The 23103-nt window shown below is 47.8% G+C and overlaps 2 protein-coding genes across 5 annotated transcripts in view; one reads left to right on the top strand and one right to left on the bottom strand.

The window, feature by feature from the left end:
- Positions 1 to 9232, bottom strand: part of fbn1 (fibrillin 1) — a 53763-nt gene extending 44531 nt beyond the window's left edge. Inside the window, exons 1-5 of the mRNA XM_037979892.1 lie at positions 9014 to 9232; positions 3036 to 3161; positions 2109 to 2234; positions 690 to 842; positions 284 to 622 (exon numbers count right to left, since the gene is read on the bottom strand). Coding sequence (XP_037835820.1) covers positions 284 to 622; positions 690 to 842; positions 2109 to 2234; positions 3036 to 3161; positions 9014 to 9170 — 901 coding nt within the window. The 5' untranslated portion in view covers positions 9171 to 9232. The remainder of the gene's footprint in view (positions 1 to 283; positions 623 to 689; positions 843 to 2108; positions 2235 to 3035; positions 3162 to 9013) is intronic.
- LOC108250682 (arrestin red cell) lies at positions 3488 to 22776 on the top strand. Of its 4 annotated transcripts, none has more exons than XM_037979894.1 (16): positions 3488 to 3706; positions 12396 to 12426; positions 12773 to 12833; positions 12922 to 12966; positions 13116 to 13213; positions 13361 to 13459; positions 14173 to 14232; positions 14505 to 14572; positions 14657 to 14807; positions 18994 to 19078; positions 19153 to 19225; positions 19560 to 19697; positions 19775 to 19858; positions 20483 to 20559; positions 20650 to 20704; positions 20807 to 22776. In XM_037979894.1, the coding sequence occupies exons 1-16, from the start codon at positions 3684 to 3686 to the stop codon at positions 20892 to 20894; spliced, it is 1236 nt and encodes a 411-aa protein (XP_037835822.1). In that variant the 5' UTR covers positions 3488 to 3683; the 3' UTR covers positions 20895 to 22776. The 4 variants fall into 4 exon arrangements, with proteins under 4 accessions (XP_037835822.1, XP_037835821.1, XP_017296165.1 ...); XM_037979893.1 differs by having other exon boundaries at positions 3489 to 3706; positions 20804 to 22776; XM_017440676.3 differs by having other exon boundaries at positions 3491 to 3706; positions 14672 to 14807.
- The last annotated feature ends 327 nt before the right edge of the window (positions 22777 to 23103 follow it).

Here is a 23103-nt window from a genome sequence, read left to right as displayed (position 1 = left end):
TCCGATCTCTAAGGGAGAGCCCAGACACCCTGCGGAGGAAACTCATTTCAGCCGCTTGTATTCATGATCTCGTTCTTTCGGTCACTACCCAAAGCTGGTGACCGAAGATGAGGGTAGGAACGTAAATCGAGAGCTTCGCTTTTTGACTCAGCTCTCTCTTCTCCACGACAGATCGGTACAGTTCTGACCTGAAGCTGCTCGAAGATCAGCCTCAGGATGCAGATATCGGTTCAGACCGGATCAGAACATAAGAACCAAATAGAAACAGAAGGCAGTGATGTACCTGGTGGAGGAGGCTGGAGGGGACCTGGAAACTGTCCTGGAACTTGTCCTGGAAACTGTCCTGGAAACTGTCCTGGAACTTGTCCTGGAAACTGTCCTGGATACTGTCCTGGATACTGTCCTGGATATCGTCCAGGGGTTTGTCCTGGAATTTGAATTGGAATCTGTCCAGGAGTTTGGCCTGGGGTTTGGATAGGAATATGACCAGGAATCACTTCAGGAACTCTTCCAGGAACAGGGACCGGGTAGATGCCAGGTATGTCTGGACTCCCCGGGACACGTCCAGGAATCACCACTCCGTTAGTGTCCAGAGTCTGAATGCACAGCTTCTGGAATTCCTCTGAAACAGACAAAAACACGTTCAGTTCTGGGTTTAGACGTGAAGATGTTACAGAAAAGCGACTCACCCATTCCATGGATGGGACACATCTCAGGCGTGGAGCCGTCAGACCAGCAGCGGCCGCTGTCGCAGCAGCACTGCATCCTGGAGAGCTGCTGGGAGTTCTGGTTGGCACAGCGTCCGTTCAGCAGCGAGGCGTAGCAGAACCCGAGCCGAGCATCTGTGAAGAAACACCACAGCATGAAGCTGGGCTGTTCTGGAAGATGGCAGTTATTTTCTAATCTCATAAACTTATATTTTATTCACAACGGAACACAGTCAACATGGCAAATGTTCAAACTAAGAAATTATAGCTTTTTAAAAAGAAATTTGGGTAATTTTGAATTTGATGGCAGCAACACGTCTGTGAAAAGTTGTTCCAGGAGCAAAAAAAAGGCTGGAAAAGTTAGACTACCTGATTTTCCTAAAAAATGGTGCATTTCTTTAAGGAAACATCTGACATGTGTAGGTTTACTATGTTCCACGATGAATAAAATACAGATTGATGAAATTTGCAAACCATTGCACTCTGTTTTTATTTACATTTTATACCATATTCCTACATGGAACCGGCCCGGGCCGACTGCTCTGTGTGTCGAGATAACAAGAAGCTTTTGCTTCACTTTCCATAATTTGGTGATTTGAGGCCACTTCCAAAAGACATCATTTTATATTTGGGCCTTTCCCTCCGTCCTGCAGCTCCTGGCACCTCGCAGCAGCATGACTCACACCTTCAAGCTGCCTATTAACACAAATACTTCATGTTTCGTTTCAAAGCCAGCCAATGAATGCTCATGTAGGACCTGACAGGGCTGCACCACCGGATGGTTAAGTCCCAGGATCTCAGGGCTCCGTAGAGCTCAATGTTTGATCCTTGAAGGTCCAGACTCGGAACGTTCCTGCATGGGAAACCGGCTCGGTGTTTGGCCCAGCAGAGTTCTGGCAGCGAACACTCAGACATTCCTTCCTAGCATGCTCTCCTGAGGGGGTAATGTGAGCGTGTGTTTGCATATGTTTGTGTGTGCATGCATGCATAAAAGTGTGATACTGTGCATGAAGGTCAAATGGATTATTCTGACTCACATTCCTCCCTGTTCTGTTTCTGATGAAACTGAGCTGAACCTCCACATCATGCAGTCTTTATTTAAAAGCTAATCTCCTCTTCTTCACATTACTCCACTTTTCAGTCTGAAGATTGTGTGGCTCATTGTTGTGCAACGACAAACAAGCAACTGACTACTGACCTAAATTCTAGCAGCTGGAACGTTGGACAGAGTTCAGTTTGTTCAGCTTGCAGAGCCAGATGTGGAAAAACTAAAAGCAGCACCTTCATGACTGAGCAGTTCGGTCTCGTATTTAATGTCTAAATATTGGAAAAGTAAAGTAAATTCATTGAAGCTGATGAGGTTTTGGAGGCGTGTGACTGTCATTACGCCCAGGAACTCACCCACACATCTGGATCCATCAACAGAGGTGTAGTATCCCTGAGGACACTTGCAGTAGTAGCTGCCAATGGTGTTATAGCATTCACCCACGCCACAGAGACCAGGAATGTTTGAACACTCGTCCAGATCTGAGGAGGGAGAAGCAGAGAGAGGATGTTCACAGGATATTAAATCCAGAGGCCACAGTAGATCCTCCTCTGTTAACACCATCTTCTGCAGGGAGCTCATCAGACATGTCTGTTCAGAAATAAACCCAACCTTTGACACGTTTCGAATGTCTCTTACACAGTCCAGAAGCTTTCCGGCCATTATTTCTGGGAATAAAACGGCACATTTTTGTGTCTCAAGATGAACACCAGAAAGGCAAAGCTGAAGCTGATCTGGAAACTCTCACATTTGTGTCTTAATAAGCCAGAAAAAAAGAGGCAGCTGAAAATCTTCAGCATCGTAAGGCCAAATTTGAGACAGAAAAAAGTGCAAAAAGTTTAGAATCGAATGATTCTGAAAGTCATTCATGACAACAAACTTCAGCTGTTTTCAGGTGAAATGTTTCGGCTGTTTGGCTTCAGTCTCTGTGCAGAAATATTAACTGAGGGAAAAATGAGAAAACATGAAAAAGCAAATGTAAAAAGTATAAATACAAATCATCAGTGTACCTCATTTTCACAAACAGTTTGGCTTATTTAAAGAAACCTGTAAGAGGCCCACGGGCCACCATTTGGTGACCACTGCTGTAAAACATCTGTAATTCCACATCAGCCCTTTCAGAGCTGCACAGCTGACAGAAACCTGAGAGCAGCTTCGGTTTGATTAAACGTGTGTGGTCCAGAATCAGAACCGAGCCCAAGTCGACCACAGACAGACGGATGTGGTTCTGTACCTTTTTCAGTCCCCTTCGTCACCAACATGGCCGTCAGTTTCATTCTTACCGTCACATTTCTGGGAGACTTCGTTGAATTTGTGGCCAGCGGGACATTTACATTCAAAGGATCCCACCGTGTTGATGCAGTTTCCTCCCTGACAGATGCCAGGGATGGCCTGGCACTCGTCCACGTCTGCACACAAACAGAACAAGATTATCAACGTGCACGCTGNGGGTCTCTCAGACCTCTAACCTCTGGCCCCTCAGCAGGTCTGATTCGGACCCATTCCTCTCTTCCTGCTGATGGAGACTCCGAGTTGCGCAATCTTGTATACACACGCGCGCACGCACACACTCGGTGTCTCGTCTCATTAACCTTCAGTACCATCAGAACCCACCTTTAACCTCTGACCCAGCCCCCGGACGCGCGGCAGCAGCCGGGCGGTCCTCAGTAGTGCGGTAAAGCTGAGCGCGCGGTCCTCACAGAGACAGCTACCCCCGCGCGCACACACACGCGCAGAGATCGTGCCTTTGCGGAAGCTCGAGGAGCCGAGGCGGCGCTACAGCTAATTAGCATAAACTAGTTACCGCTGCGCCGCTGTGGATGGACGGCTGAACCGAACCTCCGGAACCGAACCCGTCTCATTACAGCCAAGGCAACACCGAGTCCGGCTTCAGTTTGTCGGGATCCTGTCACCGTCCGCCTGCCGAGGAGATGGGGGACAAGGCGGGCACCAGGTAGGACGGCTAGCCGCTGTTAGCTTCGCTTCTCACGCACTCCGCTAGCGCTAGCAGCCGAGCTGTTGGCCCGGGCGGGGGCACGGTGCTGCAGGGGTTTACCTGCTCCGTGGACAGGGGGGCGACATCCGAACCGGGTCTGCCCGAACCCCCCTCCCTGGGTCGTGTTTTTAGCCCCGGAGACACCGAGCCGCTCCGCCGGAGGCGAGCTTAGCCCAGCAGGGTGGGGTTAGCTGGCCGCGGCGCGGCTCCGCTGGACAGCTCGGTGCTCCGGGCTCGGTTCGGAGGTTCTGTGGTCCCTCTCAGATTTATTATCATCAGTGTAACACGGTGCTCATACACGAGGCTGATTGTTTTAGTGTTTTGGACCGGAACCTCCATGAAAACACGGCCGGAACATGAACGCTGGTGGGCGGATTGGACACTCGGTTAACGGCAGCATTTAACGGGCTTAAAAACACGGAAACTGCAGATATTTCTGTTTTCTCACACACTCAGCCTTACAGACAAGATATTGAACATCTTTAAGCTGATTTTATCCTTTTGATTTGTGTTATTTTGAGCCCTGCGGGCTTCCGTTGATCAGCTGTTTGAAGGCTCTTCCTCCCGAGGTTTCATGAAAAATAAACATTTTCAGCCAAAAAGCAGGAAACTGTTTTTATTATTGACTTCCTGCAGGGACTCGGGGCAGATTCGGGCTCTTAAAGCTGCTCTCTTGTCCTCCTGTTTGCTCTGATATCCAGATTTTGAAGCCTTTTTTGCGTGCAGCTCTTCCTGCTGCAGACTGAACAGGTGTGTCTCACCTGGAGCTGCTCGGAGTCCCAGTTCCTCCACCAGACAAAAGGGACAACATTAATGATTTGAATTTGAAACATTTTTCAGCTCAGAGATCCCAGCCCGGAGCGCAGCAGGAAATCCTCCTTCAGGGATCTAAATTTGACCGACAAATCTTTATTTTTTCAGCAACAAAAACTCAAAAAATCCTCTTTAAATCAAATAAGAAGTTCAGTTTATTCCCACAGATCACTCAGATTATTAAGATTAGCTTCTAATCTCATATTCTGTTATCAGTCCAGTTTCCATGGAAACACTCTTGATGTTTAAAAAATATAAACTTCAGCTGTTGATTGACAGCTGGCTGAGCCAATAGTAGCTCCGTGTGGTGTCCACAGAAAATCCTTCAAAAATGCTGAAGAACCTCCGGTCTTTGGACCGGGGCCGGGACCAGGACCAGGTCAGGGACCAGAACTGGGTCAGCCATCAGGCCAATGATCTGATTGGGTTTTGTAGCTCCAGACATCTGTTTCCAGAAAACCATTCAGAGTTCTCAGTTCAAACATCTGGACCTCAGTCCCAGGAACATTTTCACTCATCCTGGCCAGAACCGAGCCCTGAGCCCCAAACCTCTGTCCCACCAAGAGTCCAGGAATGAGGAGAATTTAGGAGTAAGAAGCAAACGACGAGCTGTCAAACATCAGAACCGCCTCATGAAGGCAGGAAATGAAGGCGGCCATTGATGCTTTAATCTGCAAAGATTTGGTTAAAATCAGGTTTTCCTGTAGTGATGGAAACACTTGAGTTTCCGTGTTTATATTTGGAGATTGGAGGAGGAAGTCTGACGGGACAACGCTGCAGCTGCAGATGTGTGGATGAACTCCTTCGGTCCAGTTTCCAGATGTTTGAACCTCTGAGCAGGTCTGACCTCCGGGGGAACGTTCTGCCATCAGGAAGGAGACGGGTTCTGTGTTCCTGAGATGAACATGGTTTGGTGTGAATCAAACTCAGAACAAGAACAAAGACCTGTGAAGCAGGAGAACCGAGTCCTGGACCGACATGAGCTGAAAGACTCCTCAGAGAGGAAGACACGAGTCCCACAGCAACTGAGAGACCGATTACAGTTTGGACATGGACACAGGGACAAAGACACTAATGTTTGTCCATGATGACTGTCGCTGTGAACTGTGAAGCACAGGGGTGGCACCATCATGTTGTGGGGGTGTTTCGCTGCAGGAGGGACTGTTGGACTTCACAAATTAGTTTGCATCACAAGGAAAGAATGTGGAGATCCTGAAACCTCTCAAGACAGGCAGGAAGTCAAAGCGTGGACACAAATGGGTCTCCAAGTGGACAATGTCCCTCAGCAGATGGACAGGTTAGTTACTGAGTGGTTTAAGGACAACAAAGTCCTGATCTCAGTCCCAGAGACCCAAACCCTGACTCGGTTCTGTCAGGAGGAGCGGGACGGAAGTCCAGAAAACTGTTTGACCTGAGTGGGACGGACAAAAACGGTGAAAGACAGTTAAAGACAGCACCACTGAATACTAAGAACGTGGACGGAAACTTGGAAGTTAGAAGAAAGAGATGACAAATTAAAAACGCCCCCTCTTGTTATGTAGAAATAATTCTGTGGTCCGACCGGCCCTGAAGGAGGACGGCATCATTCTGAGTGAATGTCTGCTTGTCTGGATCAGAGACAGATCAGATCTCACGGCCCCGGGCTCAGAGCTGTTTGTGTTTCTGAGTCTGCTCCAGTTGAAAACAGCCCGAAACGAGCTGCTTGTCTTCAGACCACAGAAGTGCTTTCAGACGTTCCTCCTGATGTTTCCTCTTTCTGGGTTCGGCGGTTCTGTATCGGATGTGAGGAGGAGGGAAACCAGCTGAAACCCACTCGGATCAGATCAGAAACGTGAGCTGTCAGCAGATTCTTTCAGGAGTAAAACGTGTAAAATGGACATAGAGGAGAGCGTGAATCCTGTGGAGAGGAACACAGTATAAACACGCAGCTTCCTGGGTTGTCTCTGTGTTGACATGTTTGGTTCACATAAAATGTTGAAACTTGTAACTTCTCTTCACGATCTGTGGCTGGATGGACTTCTGTAAGCGGTCCAGCCCCGTCCTCACTTCCTGCCGTTACTTCCTGTTAGGAAACTGCGCGAGGAGAGGAAGCATCGTGCAAACATGGCCTCTGTTTTCACTCGGAGCACACACGGCTTTTCTCTCAGTTTATCTGAGGGCTTGTTTGCGCAGCAGCGGCAGCCAACAGTAGCAGTGGAAAGTTTATGAGTCTTCTCGTCTGCAGGAATGAGCTGTTTCTGGTGTTTGTGGGCCGATTCTGTGAAAGATGTCACTCAGATGGGTTCAGCTGGTGGTTTGAAGTCTAACCTTGGTTTCCTCCGTCATGCAGATGGTTCAGCTGCTGTTTCCACACTGCTCCACCTGCTCCACACCGCTCCACCCGCTGCACCGGAGAGTGGGAAAATCAGCAGTCTTGTTTTAATTAAAAAACTGTTACACTTTTTATGGGTTCAGCTAAAGAAACTGGAAGAGTTTGTGTCTCTGTGACCCAAAGAGACTCGAGATCCGATTAAAGATGGAGTCGACTCGCCTCTGGTTCATCCTTCGAGTTCAGGAGCTTTTCCTGTCAGAGGTCAGAACAGTCCTCTGAAAATGTTCAGAAGCTGAAACGGAGAGAAAAATCAGCCAAAGAAAAACTGAAAGAGCTTCAGGAAGTCTGGAACTCCTGAAAGAACCGAAGACCGGGTCAGGACTCTGAGACCCGGTCAGGACTCTGACACACAGGTCAGGTTGTTTAGGATCGGGTCAGAACTTGTCCTGAAGGTTCTTGACTTTTTAATCACATTATTTACTGAAGCTGTATTTAAACCTGTAAATTATTCTGATTTCCTGTTTTAAAGGAGTTGTTTGTTCTTGATAAGCAGACCTTTTTATTCCTGGATCTCCTGCAGACAGTCAGATAAACGGATCCTCAGCTGGTTCTGAACCGGTCCAGAACCTGAGTTTCAGTCTGTTTTACAGCCGTTAGTCCAGGCAGAGCAGAGACCTGATTAAATATTAATCAGATGTTTTATGGCTCAAACTCAAAGTGTTTCAGGAGAAACGAACAAACTCCACATCAGCTGTCTGACTTGGGTTCTGTTTGGTTCTGCACATCATCATTGAGCTCATCTGAACAGGAAGGACCAGCTGACTGTCAAAATAAGAGCCTGTAACTTCAGGCTGATTGGGTATGGGAGGTCTTTTATTTTAATGAGTTTTTATCGTCTCCATGAGGGTTCTACAGAGGAACCTGAGGAACCTGGTCATGTGACTCTGCATCATGGAAGAACCTCCGGGTTGGTTCTGTGTGTTCTGGGTCTGAGTGGTTTGTGGTGAACTTCCTGTTTTCGCTCAGACCACTTCCTGTTGTGGTGAACTCTGATGAAGAGGGGTTTCCTTCATCTGTCAGCCTCCAGCATGGTTCTGGTTCTGGTCAGCCTGAGTTTGTGCTGCTGAAGACGGACTGAAGCTCCTGAACGCCTCGTTAAACAACAACAACAACAACCTTACTTCCTGTTTGTTTGCTGCTGGTTTTAGAGGAACCTTCCTGATTAAATGAAGTTCATGTTCAGATCCTGAAAGCAGGAACTCTCAGTGGGTTCCTGGTTGTGGAGGAGTTGCTTCAGCTCTCTGAGGTTCTGGTTCTGGACCGTTCTGCTGTGTTTGGGATCATTGTNGGTCTGACTCTGTTTATTGATACGACACACAGTGGAGGGAGAAGAGAAACTCGGTTCCACAAAAACAATTTAAGAACTTTGAGCTTCTAATGTTTGTAAAATGTAAATAAAAACTGAATCCAATGATCTGTAAATCTCATAAACCCATATTTTACTCTCATTGGACCCGTCTGACCTCAGAACAGTTCTCCTCTTTGGTCCAGAGGAGACACATCTGTTCACATCTGGCTTCTTCTTTGCCTGATAGAGCTTTAAGCAGCATTTGTTGACGGCTTCAGATGTGTTGCTGCCATCAAATCCAGAATGACCTCATTTTAAAAAATGTTTAAATAAAATATGGGTTTAGAAGATTTGCTTTCTGTTTTTATACAACTCTTTTACAACTAAAAGGTAAGTTTTAGAAATAATTCCAATAAACAACAGATGTAAGCGCATGTTTGCCATTTTTACAATGAAATTAAATTCATTTAATAAATCTAAGTGAGTAAAATGAAGGAATCAGGCTGAAAGTCTGCAGGAGGCTGTTGACCGTCTCCTGAGGATCTCAGGTTCCTGCAGGTCCTTGCTCCGGTCCGCCTCCCCTGCCGCGGTTCTGATGTTGTCGGGTCCGTCGTGGCACCGCCACTGACCCATGTTACCGACTCTGACAGTCCCGCCACAGCGGGTGTCCACCCAGGTCAACTGAGTTAGGACTAATCCTCCGCGGGGAGGCGGGGGTGTTAAAATAGGAGCTGTTTATTCTTAGAAAGAGGAAAAACAGAACGGTGCCTCGGCTCCGGGGATCAGACTTTACCTTGGCACGCCCCGGTTCGGTGGTTTGGGATGAAGCCTCTCCGGCAGGGGTGAGGCTGGCCCGGGCACATCTCGCAGGGGTGACCCCACGCCCGCCCCACCGTGGCGCAGCACAGCGTTTTGGTGCACACGATGCCCGTGAGCTGGCCCTGACACATCTGATTGTTCACGGAGGCGAAGCACGGGCCCGTCCGGTAATCTGCAGAGAGAAACCAGGATGAGGATTTCACTTCACTTCCTGTACCAGCTGATGGACCTGATGGACCGGTCCACCCAGGACAGAGGACAGAAAGAATCTGACAAACAGTTAATCTTCCTCTGTTTGTTAGAGGCTAATCAGATGAGTTTTAATCCCATAACAACAACTCTGAGGTAATAAAAGAAGTCATTACAAACTCCAAACTGATGAGATTCTCAGATCAGAGGCTACAACCCCACCTGTTAGAGAAAGAACAGTTAAACCAGCTGTTCTGCCAACAAGGTTTAATCCTCATCAGAGAAAATAATGAAAAACTTTCTTGATCAAAACAAACATTTATTACATCGTTTGCTCGTCTGAGTTGTTTTCAGTGCCTGAAATTAGATGTTAGCTGAGCTTCTCCTGAGAACTTCACCACGATCCTCCAAACTGACTGCTTTCTACTGCAGGTATGATACTGACTGCTAATTAACAGTATAAGAGTGAAAGATGAGTTTTAGGTTCCATAGGAACAGAAGAACGTGATGAAACTCTGCAGTTTGGACAGAACCACTCCGTGAAAAAAACAGAGATGAGGAGGAAGTCTGGAAAACCTTTTAGGGCTTCTGCAGAGAAAAAAGTCTGTGTTAAAGGGAAGGTTAAAGTGCTGAGCAGTTTGGTGCTTTTGTTTTTTTAACAATCTCCAATCCAGGGAAAGGTGATTATCTTCAGCCTCAGCTGGCAGGGCGTGTCTCTGGAACAGAGAAGGTGATTTCAACACCAACACCCTCGAATTAAAACTAAATGGCTCCTAACATTTATGATAGTGAGAAGAAAGTCCCTCCATCAAGACCACTCTTTCCCCTCCCTTCAGATCTGGGTCCCTGGAGCCAGCTGCAGGCTTTTATTTCCTCACTTCATTCTTCCTCCAAACACCCAACTGGTTCAACAAAACCAGAACCCTTCATCAGGTGAAGGAAGCTCGGATTCTGGACGGGATCCAGAAGCAAAGATCCTTTCTGCAGCAGACAACAGACGGCGAGAGGAAAAGAGGGAGAGCGGTTCCAACAGAGCACTCATTTAAAACAAACGAGACATTGTGCGTTTCCCGTGTGGACCGGGGCGCAGCCCAGACCCGTCACGTGCACCACAGCCTCCTCTGGCAGAACTGGGTCATCTCTCAGCCCGTCTCCCTCCCTCCTGCTCCGACTCCACTGGAGACCAAATACTTCTGCTTCCAGCGAGAGGTAGACGTAAACTGCAGCTTCACGTTTTACACTCAGCAGGTTTAACCTTTGACCTTTGAGATAAAGTCTGATTCCCTCAAAGCTGATTAAAGAACAAACTTCAGGCTCCAGATCTTTACCAGACTGTAACGGGTCTGACTGGAGAGCTGATAAAAACTGTCTACAAAACTGATTATTGTATTTAATAAAAAAGGTTAAATATGTTTCTGTTTAAAACCAAACCAGAAATACTTTTACTTAGAAACCCGTGGAAGGGGGAGATGTCCTGCCCCAAGTGGAGGAGTTTAAGTATCTCGGGGTCTTGTTCACGAATGAGGGAAAAATGGAGCGGGAGATCGACAGGCGGATTGGTGCAGCGTCTGCAGTGAAGCAGGCGCTGTACCGATCTGTCGTGGTGAAGAGAGAGCTGAGCCAAAANTCTGTTTGTTGGACAGATGGCCTCACATCTGACTCCAGAATCAGCCCAAACCATCAGCCCTCCACCACCGTGCTGACAGCTGCAGTGCATTCTGGGTAAACACCTGTCCTCTGCTCTGGTTCTGCTCCAGAGGTCTTCTGGTTCCTTCAGATGAACCCGAGTCGAGCTGCCATGTTGTTTTTAGAGAGAAGAGGCTTTGACCTTTGACCTTTGACCTGCTAACTGAGGCCTGTAGAGTCTGAGATGGAGCTCATTGCACGGTCTGACCTTCAGGGTGAAGCAGCTGTCCTAAATGTCTCTTGTGAATAATCTTCCTCTCTGTAGAACGAGGGACTCCAGATGACCTTTGACCCTTCCCAGGTTGATGGGCAGCAGCTTCTCTCAGGTCATTGCTGATGTCTTTCCACCCTGGCGTTGTGCTAACTCACACCTGGAGCTCCAGAGCAGCAGAACCTGCTGGTCCTGAAGCAGATCCGAGGGCTGGAACCAGTTTTTCCTCCCAGCTTTCACTTTTAGTTTCTGTTGAATAAATAAAGGCAGCATGATGGAGTCGACCCGGTCCGTCTGTGTTCTGCTGAGGCAGGTTGAACTTTGACCTCCAGCAGGGTTGTTTTGTTGGTGTTCAGCTCGGTGTGAATAATCCAGGTGTGTGTGTGTGTGTGTGTGTGTGTGTTAGTTAATGAATCTCCTGAGGGCCGACTGAAGCACACCTGAGCTGCAGGTGTTAGACACGTCCTCAGAGACGTGATGACTCTGAAGTGACTCTGAAGTGACGGTTTAAAGACAGCGTTTAGTTTTAACCAAAGAACAAACGGACCTCAGGAGGAAACGATCAGATCTGTTTGGTCTCACTGAACATCAAGAGTTGATCTCAGACATCGTTGGCTTCAGCTGCTAAAACTTCAGTCTTATTATCTGTTTATTTAAAGAGGAGTTTGATGTGAAAACAGGTTCGATTTCTTTCTGAATGAGCCGTTCGTTGCGTCTCTTGGTGGACCTGAGGTGGACTTAGGTCAGCTCCTTCAGGTCCTGCAGGTCCTTCAGGTCCTGCAGGTCCTTCAGGTGCTGCAGGGTCCCTGTCTTTCAGCTCCTTCAGGTCCTGCAGGTCTTGCAGGGTCCTGGTCCTGCAGGATGGTGTCTCTGGCTGCTGGAAGCTGCAGATGTTTCTGGTTCAGACCTCAGGCGGACGGAGACGTTCAGTCAGCAGCTCAGACTAAAAGACAGAAAAACCTCATCTTTTACCTTCAGTGCCATCCCATAATAACTTGAGTCATTGACACCCAAACCACAGTTGGTTTCAGCTTAACAAAGGCAGAGTCACTTCCTGTTAATATTTCCTCTGAAGGTTTTCTGGTTGATTTTTTTACAAACTGAACTAATGTGACTCTTCTGTCCTTCTGTTCCTCGTCCTCCTGTCCTCCACCTGTCCTCCTGTCCACCACCTGTTCCTCCACCACCTGTCCTCCTGTCCTCCCTCCGTCCTCCTGTCCTCCTGTCCACCACCTGTCCTCCTGTCCACCACCTGTCCTCCTGTCCTCAGAGTTTTCAAGAAGTCCAGCCCCAACTGTAAGGTGAGTGAGCTGCTGCCCCCGGTGGCAGGACAAGGCGCTGCAGCGTCACCTGTCTCTGAATGTTTTTTTTTTTACCTGCAGTTTGATGGAAAACAGAATCAAACAAACTGTTCTGTGGAAACTGTAAAAGTTAACGATTTATTGGACAGTTTTATCTGAATGTTTCAGTAACTAAAACATAAAAACAGGCTGGAGATTATTCACATGAAGAGGAAATATAAACACCTTTTTGTTCATCAGGAAATCTTTTATTTTAATTTTCTCCTTTTTATCAGATTTATTTACTTCTGACCCATTCTGGTTCAGACCCTTTAAAACCCTCTGGTTCTGTTTTCGGATGTTTCAGCTCACAGTTTATTTGGGAAAAAGAGACTTTGTGGATCACCTGGACCACGTGGACCCAGTAGGTGAGTTTCTGACCCGACCCGGAGATTTTAACGAGTAAAGTTTGAGTCGTTCAGCTGTGAAACTCTGACCGACGCTTCGTCTCCACAGATGGAGTCATCCTCGTCGACCCCGAGTACCTGAAGGACCGGAAAGGTGAGCAGAACCCGAGCAGAACCTCAGTGGTTCTGGAGTTAAACCAGGATAGTTTATAATAAATCCAACTGCTTTAAAGCTCAGTTTTATTTATTTGAAGCTTCACTAACCAAATAAAATAATCAGTTTTCTGCTCTTCCTCGCCGCAGTCTTCGTCACTCTCACCTGTGCGTTCAGGTACGGCCGTGAGGACCTGGATGTTCTGGGTCTGTCCTTCAGGAAGGACCTCTACATCTCCACCTTCCAGGTGAGACCTGAGCAGAACTTCCTCCGAGGGGCAGGACCTCCTTCTCTGAGGACCAGGACCTCCTCTGAGGAGCAGGACCTCCTCCGAGGGGCAGTTCTCCGTCCGTCCTGAGCCGTTCGGTGACGTTCTGTCCCGGTTCTCTCCCAGGCCTTCCCGCCGGTTCCCGAGGAGAAGAAACCCAACAGCCGGCTGCAGGAGCGGCTGCTGAAGAAGCTCGGCCAACATGCACACCCCTTCTACTTCACAGTGAGTCCAGGATCCAGAACCGGGTCTGAGAGCATCATCCCGGTTCTGGTTCTGATCCGAATCAGAGCGCTGCAGCTCAGAAACCTAAAACTGTTTCCTGATGGACTGAAGGTTTTAAAAACCCTTTTTTTATGACTCACTTCCTGTCTGGTTCCTCTTCAGAACCTGTTGGTCCACCTGGGTCCGGACCTGGGTCCAGGTCTGGGTCCAGGTCGTGGTCCGGGTCTGGGTCCGGGTCCAGGTCCGGCAGACCGACACCATGAGCAGAAATAAAGGCTTTAAAACCCAGTCCAGAATCAGAATGATGTTCTGAAACGTCCTGGTTCTGAACTATTGTTCCTCTGATTCTTGGAAGGTTTAGTTTCAAAAAGGGTCTTTGGTTCTGGTTCTGGTTCTGGTCCTGGTCCCTGTTCCTCTGTGGACACAAACCAGTCAGAACCAGAACCAACCGGGGTGTGGTCTGAGTCTGGACCGGTTCTGGTCTGGGTCAGAAGTCAAACTAACTTTGAGACCTTCAGACCAACAGAACCTTGAGTCTTCATCAGAACCTGCAGGCGGGTCGTTGGACCTGAGGCTCGTCGGCCCGATGGTCGTGTCAGTTTCCCATGATGCACTGCGTTTGTCAGCTGATGGGAGGAAACTGAAGATGAACCTCAGCTGGATCTGCTGCCCCCTGGTGGACAGTTCAAACCGCTCTGTCTGTTCTGTTCCAGATTCCTCAGAACCTCCCGTGTTCCGTCACTTTACAGCCCGGCCCGGAGGACACCGGGAAGGTACCGCCGACTCCGTTCATCACAGAAACACTAACTCCTGATTGTTAAAGAAATAAATCTGTAAAGTTTAAAGATCCTCCAGATTTGATGCTGAATCATCTCTGTAGAGATTTAATTTATTTAACTTTATTTCTCAGGTTTTTCCTGAAACTTTTTGTTCTTAAACTTCAGTTTGAATAAAATCCAGATTATTGTAGAAACTTTCAGCCTGTTCATAAAGAGACTAAAACTGGGAGTGGTTCTGACGGTTCTGACCCGTTTCCTCTCTGCAGGCCTGCGGCGTCGACTTTGAGATCAGAGCTTTCTGTGCCAAGTCCATAGAGGAGAAGATCCACAAGAGGTGAGTTCAGACCTGCAGGAAACCCGGTTCTGAAGGTTCTGCAGGTTCTAACAGGAGCTGCCGGGTCGGTCCGGTTGGTAACAGCGGTGTCGTTGGCAGGAACTCTGTCCGTCTGGTGATCAGGAAGGTCCAGTACGCTCCGGAGAAACCGGGTCCTCAGCCCATGGTGGAGACGACCCGCAGCTTCCTGATGTCAGACCGATCCCTGCACCTGGAGGCTTCGCTAGACAAGGAGGTACACACACACACACACACACACAGGTACACACACACACACACGCGCACAGGCACACACACACACACACAGGTACACACACACACAGGTACACACACACACAGGTACACCCCCCCACACACACACGCACACACACACNGGATGGATGGATGGATGGATGGATGGATGGATGGATGGATGGATGGATGGATGGATGGATGGATGGATGGATGGATGGATGGATGGATGGATGGATGGGAAACCGTGGAGGAGGAGCAGCAGGAGGAGCAGGAGGTACAGGTACAGGTAGGCCGAGCAGAATAAAGGACAACCTCCCCGAGCTTCCTGACAACCTCAGGGCTCAGTTCCTGGCAGGAGGATGAAGGCCTCCATCATCATCATCAGGAGGTGAAAAAGCGGGTCAGAGGTTCTGACCCTGAACCTCCGGGTCAGAACCTCTGACCCGGACAACCCGAGGGCCATCGATCTGCAGCATTCTGAGGAGAGTAGATTTGGACAAAGCCTCTGTGAAGACTTTACAGTCTTTTAAATCCTGCCCGAAAACTTTAAATTAGACTTTATTCTGACAATAAAACAAATTATTTAAATTTTCATTATTTTTAATATAAATAATTTCAGTTTAACAAAAAAATCAGCTGCTGGAACAGATTAAATGTGTAATTAAAGGTTCTGCTGAGTGTAGACAGCTGGTATGGATGCATCCTTAGTTCTGAACGAAGAACTGCAGCTTCAGAAAAGTTTATTGTAAAAAACAACTTATTTCGTTCAGATCATTTCAGCCTCAGACCAAAAACAAGTTTCCAAACCTTAGTTTTCCAGCCAGCGTTGAACACAAACATCTGAGTTTGGAATAAATAAAAACAAGCAGAAGATTTTTACCCTCAGCTGAGGTCAACAGGGAGAGGCAGGCAGCTGGAGGCTGAAGATGCTGTCATTTCAGGCGTCATCTGTGTGTGTGTGTGTGTGTCAGAGCTGTTAACAGCTGGGGATCCACCCATGTCATGCATGTCAAACACACACATGCAGAGATTCGCAGCTTATAGAAACACTCCTGGTGTCGCAGCAGAAAGCTGTTCATGTTTGTGTTGAGGAGGAGAAGGGAAACCCGTCAGGAAGTGGGTCCGGAGGATTTCCTGGAACTGCAAAAAATGTTTTTACGCCCAGAAAAATGTCCGACTTTTATTATTTCTGACGGTGCTGAGTGCAGACGTCATGGATGCCTTTAAAATAAGATCATTAGTGAACGTCTGTGTGTGTGTGTGTCAGTCTGTTTGTGTCGGTCTGTGTGTTTCCATTATGCATGTTTGGGTGGGGTCTCCCTATTGGCAGGTCAGCAGATTTCTCCATTATCCCAGAAGTAACAACGCGCGCACACACACACACACACACACACACACACAGGCTCATCTATCTCCTGAGATTAGAGCTGAAGCTGAGGCTGATGGAGGACTGGAGCTCTGGTACATTATCACCCGCTGATGAATGGTGAAAGGTGGGCGATCATGTTTCTGCCCATGTCTGTGTGTGTTTGTGTGTGTTTGTGTGTTTGTCTGCTGTTAACACAGTTTTCATGAAACACTGGATGAATTTTGATGAAAGTAAATAATGGTAGAATCTTCAGCCTTGTGGAGCCAAGATGGCCGCCACAACCAACTGACCTTAGAGAAGAACAAAGAAATGTCTGTAACTCAGTCAGGTTGGCAGATAGTAGCTGAGACTGGATGACGTGATGGGCGATAAGCATTCCTTCCAGGAGTGCTGGGCCTTCACTGTGTCGAGTTGGCGGGTTTCAGGCCGGTCTCTAACCACCGTCCCTCTGACCTCCCTGGTGCTGCGGCAGCAGCTTGGCTGTAGCTCACAGGATTCCAAGCTAAATTTCATTTGTAGCCAACAAAGAAGGCACTGATGCTGCAGTCAGCTGTCCGCGGGTCAGCAGATCACCCGTCACCCTGCAGCCGTGATGCATTCAGGCCCCGACGGCAGCCGGATGTTTCTACATCCAGGAGAACCTCAGAGTCCTGCGCGCTTCTCCTCCCGTCGGATTAATGTGATAAGGTGGAGCCATAATGGAGGACGGTTCTGTAAACGGCATTAAAAGCCGAGAGGAGTCTGTGTTTTATGAATGTTCTGGTGTTTACATGTTCTCCAACACATCCCTTCACCTTCACCTGTGAGTTTCCCCTCACACCAGGCAGAGAACCAAACTACGGAACCCTGACCCTGACCCTGGCCCTGACCCTAACCCTGACCCTAACCCTGACCCTGACCCTGGCCCTGGCCCTGACCCCGGCCCCGACCCTGGCCCTGACCCCGGCCCCGACCCTGACCCTGGCCCTGACCGTGACCCTGACCCCGGCCCCTAACCCTGACCCCGGCCCCGACCCCGACCCTGGCCCTGACCCTGACCCCGGCCCCGACCCTGACCCTGGCCCGGCCCCGACCCTGACCCTGACCCTGGCCCTGACCCTGGTTCTGACCCTGGTCCTGACCCTTCCAATGCTTGAAAGAATGCAGATCATCCCAGAGTTTTAGACTCAAACAAACGATGCTGCGGACGACTCTCAGCTACTACCACACCACGTTTGAGCTCAGCTGCTGTAAAACTGCCTGAGTTAAGCATGTTTGTGTTGGCTGAAGGCGATTAGGCGTGGCAGCCATCTTGACTGGAGTCATCAGTTTAGATGAACATCCAATGATTACTTTCTGAAAGGGTCACTAAAATCTGTCCAGTGATTCAGGAGATATTTGCTGACAGACAAACAAAAATAATCGCCCTTTCAGACGTGCTGGTGATAAAAAGGAGACAGAAATGTAATCACAAGCAGCCAAGGATGAAACTGAGCTCCTGTCACCAACTGCAACCCAAACAAAAAGGAGAAAAATTCATAGAAACATAAAAAATGGAGATCTGACCTTTAAGCAGTTTCACACATTTTCCTTATTTCTGATACAAAATGGTGCATGAAACAGGAAATAATTAGGATCATCAAAGGGATGGGGTAATTAGGGAGTAATTCACCATAAAGTAATCTGACATAAAGTCATGTGATCTCAGCTGTAAACAACTTTTTTCACTTTGCAGAGAGAAGAATCCGGTTTGAAACGTTGGTCAAACGCAGCTCGTTACTTCCTGTTGCTTCTCGCTCTAACAGGCTCAGATCTGAACCTGGGTACGAGCTAAAGTCTGCAAACATCTGGAGGGACACATCTGGGTTAAACTGGGCTAAACTCTGCAGAACGTCTTTATTTTCATTTCTGTGGAAATCAAGATTCAAGAGGTTTGGGTTTGTTTTTGCACAGATTCTGATTTTATATTTTATATTTGCTTGTTTGTATCAATAAACAGCCAAAAACAGAAAATAGAGTCCTGGAAAGAAGACAGTTCCAGGTTTCAGGACATTAAACTGATCTGGTTCTGATCAGGTTCTAAAACGATTCAAATCCAACCTCGAGTGAACAAAAACACTCGTGTCATTGTTTCATAAACAAACTAAACATTAAAGCTGGGAGTGAAGAACTAGCTCCAGATGCTTTCAGAGGATTTTAGAGGTTCACTCAAGCACGGTGGTGGAGGGATGATGGTCGACCAAGAGTCTTTCTCCCATCACTGTTTATATTTAACAATAACATAAAATTTTAAACTTCAAGCCGTCCCCAACATGAACACGTGTGAACACATGACCTCCGTCCAGCTTCATGCTGGGTTATCGACAGCCTGAAAGCACAACAAGAGTCCCTGTTTCCCTCAGTAACACAGAAAACTGGAAACTGACAGTGAGTGGTTTGTTTTGATTCTCCTCACTTTACTGAGACAATTAGTTTGAAAAGCAGACGTGGTTTCCGCCTGTTCATTACTTCCAGAATCACACCAGAGCGGTCCTGCAATCCTGCAAACACTGAGGAGTTCAAATGTGTTAAATATGTGCTAAATAAATAAATGAAAGCAGATTCCACGGTACATGGAAGAGTCAGGGTTAGCAGAAAGAACAGACCCTGAAGTCTGGTCTGCTTCAGAAGGATGCCACTAATTAAGAGTTCTGCTGCCAGTCCAAATATTAGCACTAAAAGGTCAACTTTTTGACTCCAAGAGGTCAGTGGTGCNACACACACACACACACACACACCGGACCTCTCCGGTTGAAGCTTCCTGACTCTGGACTCTGTTTCCCATCATGCACCGCTGCAGCTGTATTACCACGGAGAGCCCATCAGCGTGAACGTTCACGTCACCAACAACTCCACCAAGACTGTGAAGAGAGTCAAGATCTCCGGTACGTCAGAACCGTCTGTTCAGATTCAGGTTCTGCTGGTTCTGGTGTCGTTAACGAGCTGTGTCCTCCTGCAGTGCGTCAGTACGCAGACATCTGTCTCTTCAGCACTGCTCAGTACAAATGTCCAGTGGCCCAGCTGGAGGCAGAGTAAGTCCCCCTGATTCCAAACCGTTTTCACTGCTTCACATCACATTTACACCCGTTTAAACCGGTTTCAACCAAAGAGAACCAATCAGATGAAGCTAATGGCTTCAGACTGGTTTAATGTTGGTGTGAAGGGGTCCAAACTGGATTAAAGTCAGTGTAAACAGGTTAGAACCGGTTTAAAGTCGTCAGTTTGATGTTAAACTAAATCTTTTTTACACACAAACTGGTTTAAAGATCTCCAGTGTTCCAGTATAAACTGCTGGGAGGTCAGTCTGTAGGAGGGGGCGGGGCTTACCTGAGCAGTATGACTGACAGCAGTGTGTCGTCTCCATAGCGACCAGGTGTCCTCCAGCTCCACCTTCTGTAAGGTGTACACTCTGACCCCGACGCTCGACAAGAACAGGGAGAAGAGAGGACTCGCTCTGGACGGGAAACTCAAACACGAAGACACCAACCTGGCCTCGTCCACCATGTAAGTCACATGACCGCAGGGTCAGAGGTCACTCAGGCGTGCAGTCACATGACCGCAGGCCTCTCTGTGTGTTTCAGAGTGAAGGACGTCACCAACAAGGAGGTTCTGGGCATCCTGGTGTCCTACAGGGTCAAAGTCAAGCTGGTGGTCTCACGCGGAGGGTAAAACACACTTCCTGCTCTGCTGACATCACTTCCTGTCCCTCTGGGCTGCGTCTGGTGTTGGATGAAACATTTAGGAGCTGAAATGTTTAAACGGGTCACACAGGGGTCACGGGGCGTATCCATGGCAGATTTTAACCCGCTGGTTCTGGTTTCAGAACCTCCCAGATCCTCTGGTTCTGCTCTTTCTGCTGTTCCTCAGAGCAGAACCAGAACTTCTGGGAGGTTCTTCTTTTAGTAGCTCCGGTCTGAGACACTGGAGGATGTGAGACGAGTCCAGAACGTGGACAGGAAGTAAAGAAGATTAACTGTTCTTCCTGTTCTGTTTTAGATCTCCTCTTCCTGTTTTGTCAGTTGCTGTAAAGTTCTGAGGTCCATTTTATTTGTCTGAAAGGTTCTGAAGAAAGGACTGATTGGCTGATTGGTTGGCGTTGGTAAAGAGACTCCATCTTTACCGACACGTCAGGCATCAGGAGGTTGACTTAGTTTGATTTTTCTGTTTTTAAACTAAGATGATCTCTAATCTCAGCAGGTTACCTGAACCTGCTCAGCAGTCCATAAAGGTCAAAGGTCATGCCACCCAGCTGTAGTTCAGACCTGAAAGCGACTCGTTTCTCTTTGCAGAGACGTCTCCGTGGAGCTGCCCTTCATCCTGATGCATCCTAAACCTGTGGAGCCGCCCGCGTCCCGCCCCCAGTCAGGTGAGAACATGTCCGCCACGCGGGCCTGAGGGGGCGGAGTCTGTCTCCGTGGAAACCTCAGCTGCTCACCCTCATGTGTTTGTGTTCCAGCTGTGCCGGAGTCGGACCCACCCATCGACACCAACCTGATCGAGTTCGACACAAAGTGAGTTCAGCTGCTTGTTGACGATTAATCAGGAATAAACTGATTATTGATGATTAATCAATAAACTGATGATTAATCTCCGCCCCCTGCATCTCTCAGCAGCATCTCTCAGGACGACGACTTCGTCTTCGAGGACTTCGCTCGCCTGCGGCTCAAAGGCGTCGTGGACGACAAGGACGAGGACTGCTAGGAGCTCGCCGCAGCTTCACCCGCTCGCTTCGACAGCACGCACACACACACACACACGCACACACACACACACACGGTTACATTCCCCCGGCCGAGCAGGTGGACGAGGGCATGACTGGACGCCGTTCTTCCTCTCCTGCTTCAGCCGCCATCTTGTCCTCTCCATCCGTCGTGTTTTTCTGAAGGTGGCGAACGCAGCCAGTGGGCGGGGCTTAGAGCAGGGGAATGAATCGGATCGCTGCGTTGGTTCTGAATGTTTGTCGTCGCCGTCTTGTACAAAGAGAATCTATATTTGAAAAGACAAAACTTCTGTAATCAGTTTGAGCCGTGAGTTCAGAGGCGTCAAGATTTGTTTTTGTTTTCCTCGAACGACTGAATCTCACCAGCATCTTCCTTCTCCTCCTCCTCCTCCTCCTCCTGTTTCCTGCCGGTAGAATCTCTCCTCTTCAGATAATTAAACTCAAACCCGTTCAGCTGAAACATCCGCAGCTCAAACTGGTTTTCAGTTAATCCTCCATCTTTGTTTCCTGTTGGTGGACAAATGCTGAATCTAAATGTTTTAATATTTCATCACAGTTTCGTCTGAACCGGGATCAGAACCCTCCGTCAGGAAGGAGAGGTTCTGTTGGTTCGTGTTTGAGCTGCAGCTCGTTTCATTACAGTAAAACCTGAGTCCTTCCAGAACCTGCCGACCCGTTTGGACCTGCAGCCCGTCCTGGTTCTGTTCTTATCGATCGTTCAGGTTTTCAGAATCAGAGCTTCATGAAGGAAACATCTGAAGCTTTCTGTCTGCTCTCCGTCTGCTCGCCGTCAGGCGGCTGCAGGCGGGTTTTACCTGCTGAGACTAAACCAGTTAAACCAGACTTAACTAAACTAAACCCGAGTTAACCTGATCAACCTGCCAACATGTTTTACCTGAACTTATTTAAACAGATTATAAAACAATAAAAGGCCAAATTCTTTAAAGTTTCTCTTTTTATTTATTTTAAAATAAAACTTTTAAACTTGAATCTTTTGGAACCAAATAAAACTCTGACTCTAGTTTTGAATTTATTCTGACTGAATTGTTGCCAATAATTGATTATTGATCAGTTCTGATGTTTAACGACGTCACAGATTCAGATTTTATGCTTTTATTGTGAAAAACGATCAATAAAATTTCATCTTTAATCGTTAAAATAAAGATTTCTGTCTGGATCTGCCAAAACCGGAACCTTCGGGTTCCAGGAGGTTCTGGTTTGGTCGGTTCCTCCCAGAACCAAATCTGTTTTTGTCAAAGTTCAGCTGAACAAAGTCGGTGCCATCAGAACCTTCCTCCTCCTCCTCTTCATCAGTCTTAAACTCCTCCCCCCGGACCCCCCGGGGCCCCGATGGTTTCAGGAGATGGAGGTTCTGTGTTTCCGGGTCGAGCCATGTGCCCTCCTCCTCCTCCTCCCAGCCCTGAAGATGACGAGTCTTTTCTTTCGTTTTTTGAACTTTTCTTTCTGTGTCGTTTGTTTTCCACGCCGTGCTGTGAATCTGAAGCTGTGGTTCTGGTTCTGGTTCTGTCCTCCTTCTGTCGTGCGTCTGTGGGGTAACTTTGCTAAGTGTGAAAATATTTTGACAAGTGCCACGCCCGGCCTGATGCTTGCATCACCTCTGAAACAGGAAGTGATCTGTGACCCCAGGAAACAGATTATTATGAAAATTATTATTCTGCTTCTGATTATTATTATTATTATTATTATTATTATTATGGTGACTTATTAATTCTACTGTATCATCAGCGACCATGATTATCCTCATAATCATTTCAGAGTCTATTGTTTGCCATGTACCTTTTTTATTTTCAGATTTTTATTTTAGTTTTCTTTTGTTATTAAAGTTGAAATGAACTAACAGAATCTGGTGTCACCTGATTTCTGCAGCAGGAGGGACGTCCGGGTCAGAGGTCAAAGGTCAGAAGTTGTTCCTCTAAAAACACTCTGGTAGAAGAACTGAAACCGAGAACCTCGGAGCGGTCAGAGGAACCGCAGATCCAGAACATATGAAATGAGGGCTGGATCCAGAGGTTCTGGATCAGTAGCTTCTGGTTCTGGATCAGGAGGTTCTGGTTCTGGGTCAGGAGGTTCTGGTTCTGGATCCGGAGGTTTAAACAGAACTCTGATCGTCACTCAGCTGTGGTGAAACTTTATTTTTTAATTCTTTTTCTCTGATCTTTGTGAAAACTA

This window comes from Kryptolebias marmoratus, linkage group LG15 (assembly GCF_001649575.2).
Source record: "Kryptolebias marmoratus isolate JLee-2015 linkage group LG15, ASM164957v2, whole genome shotgun sequence".
In the NCBI taxonomy this organism is placed as follows: Eukaryota; Metazoa; Chordata; class Actinopteri; order Cyprinodontiformes; family Rivulidae; genus Kryptolebias; species Kryptolebias marmoratus.
The sequence above is the reverse complement of the archived record's forward strand: the minus strand, read 5'-3'. Positions and strand labels throughout refer to the sequence as shown.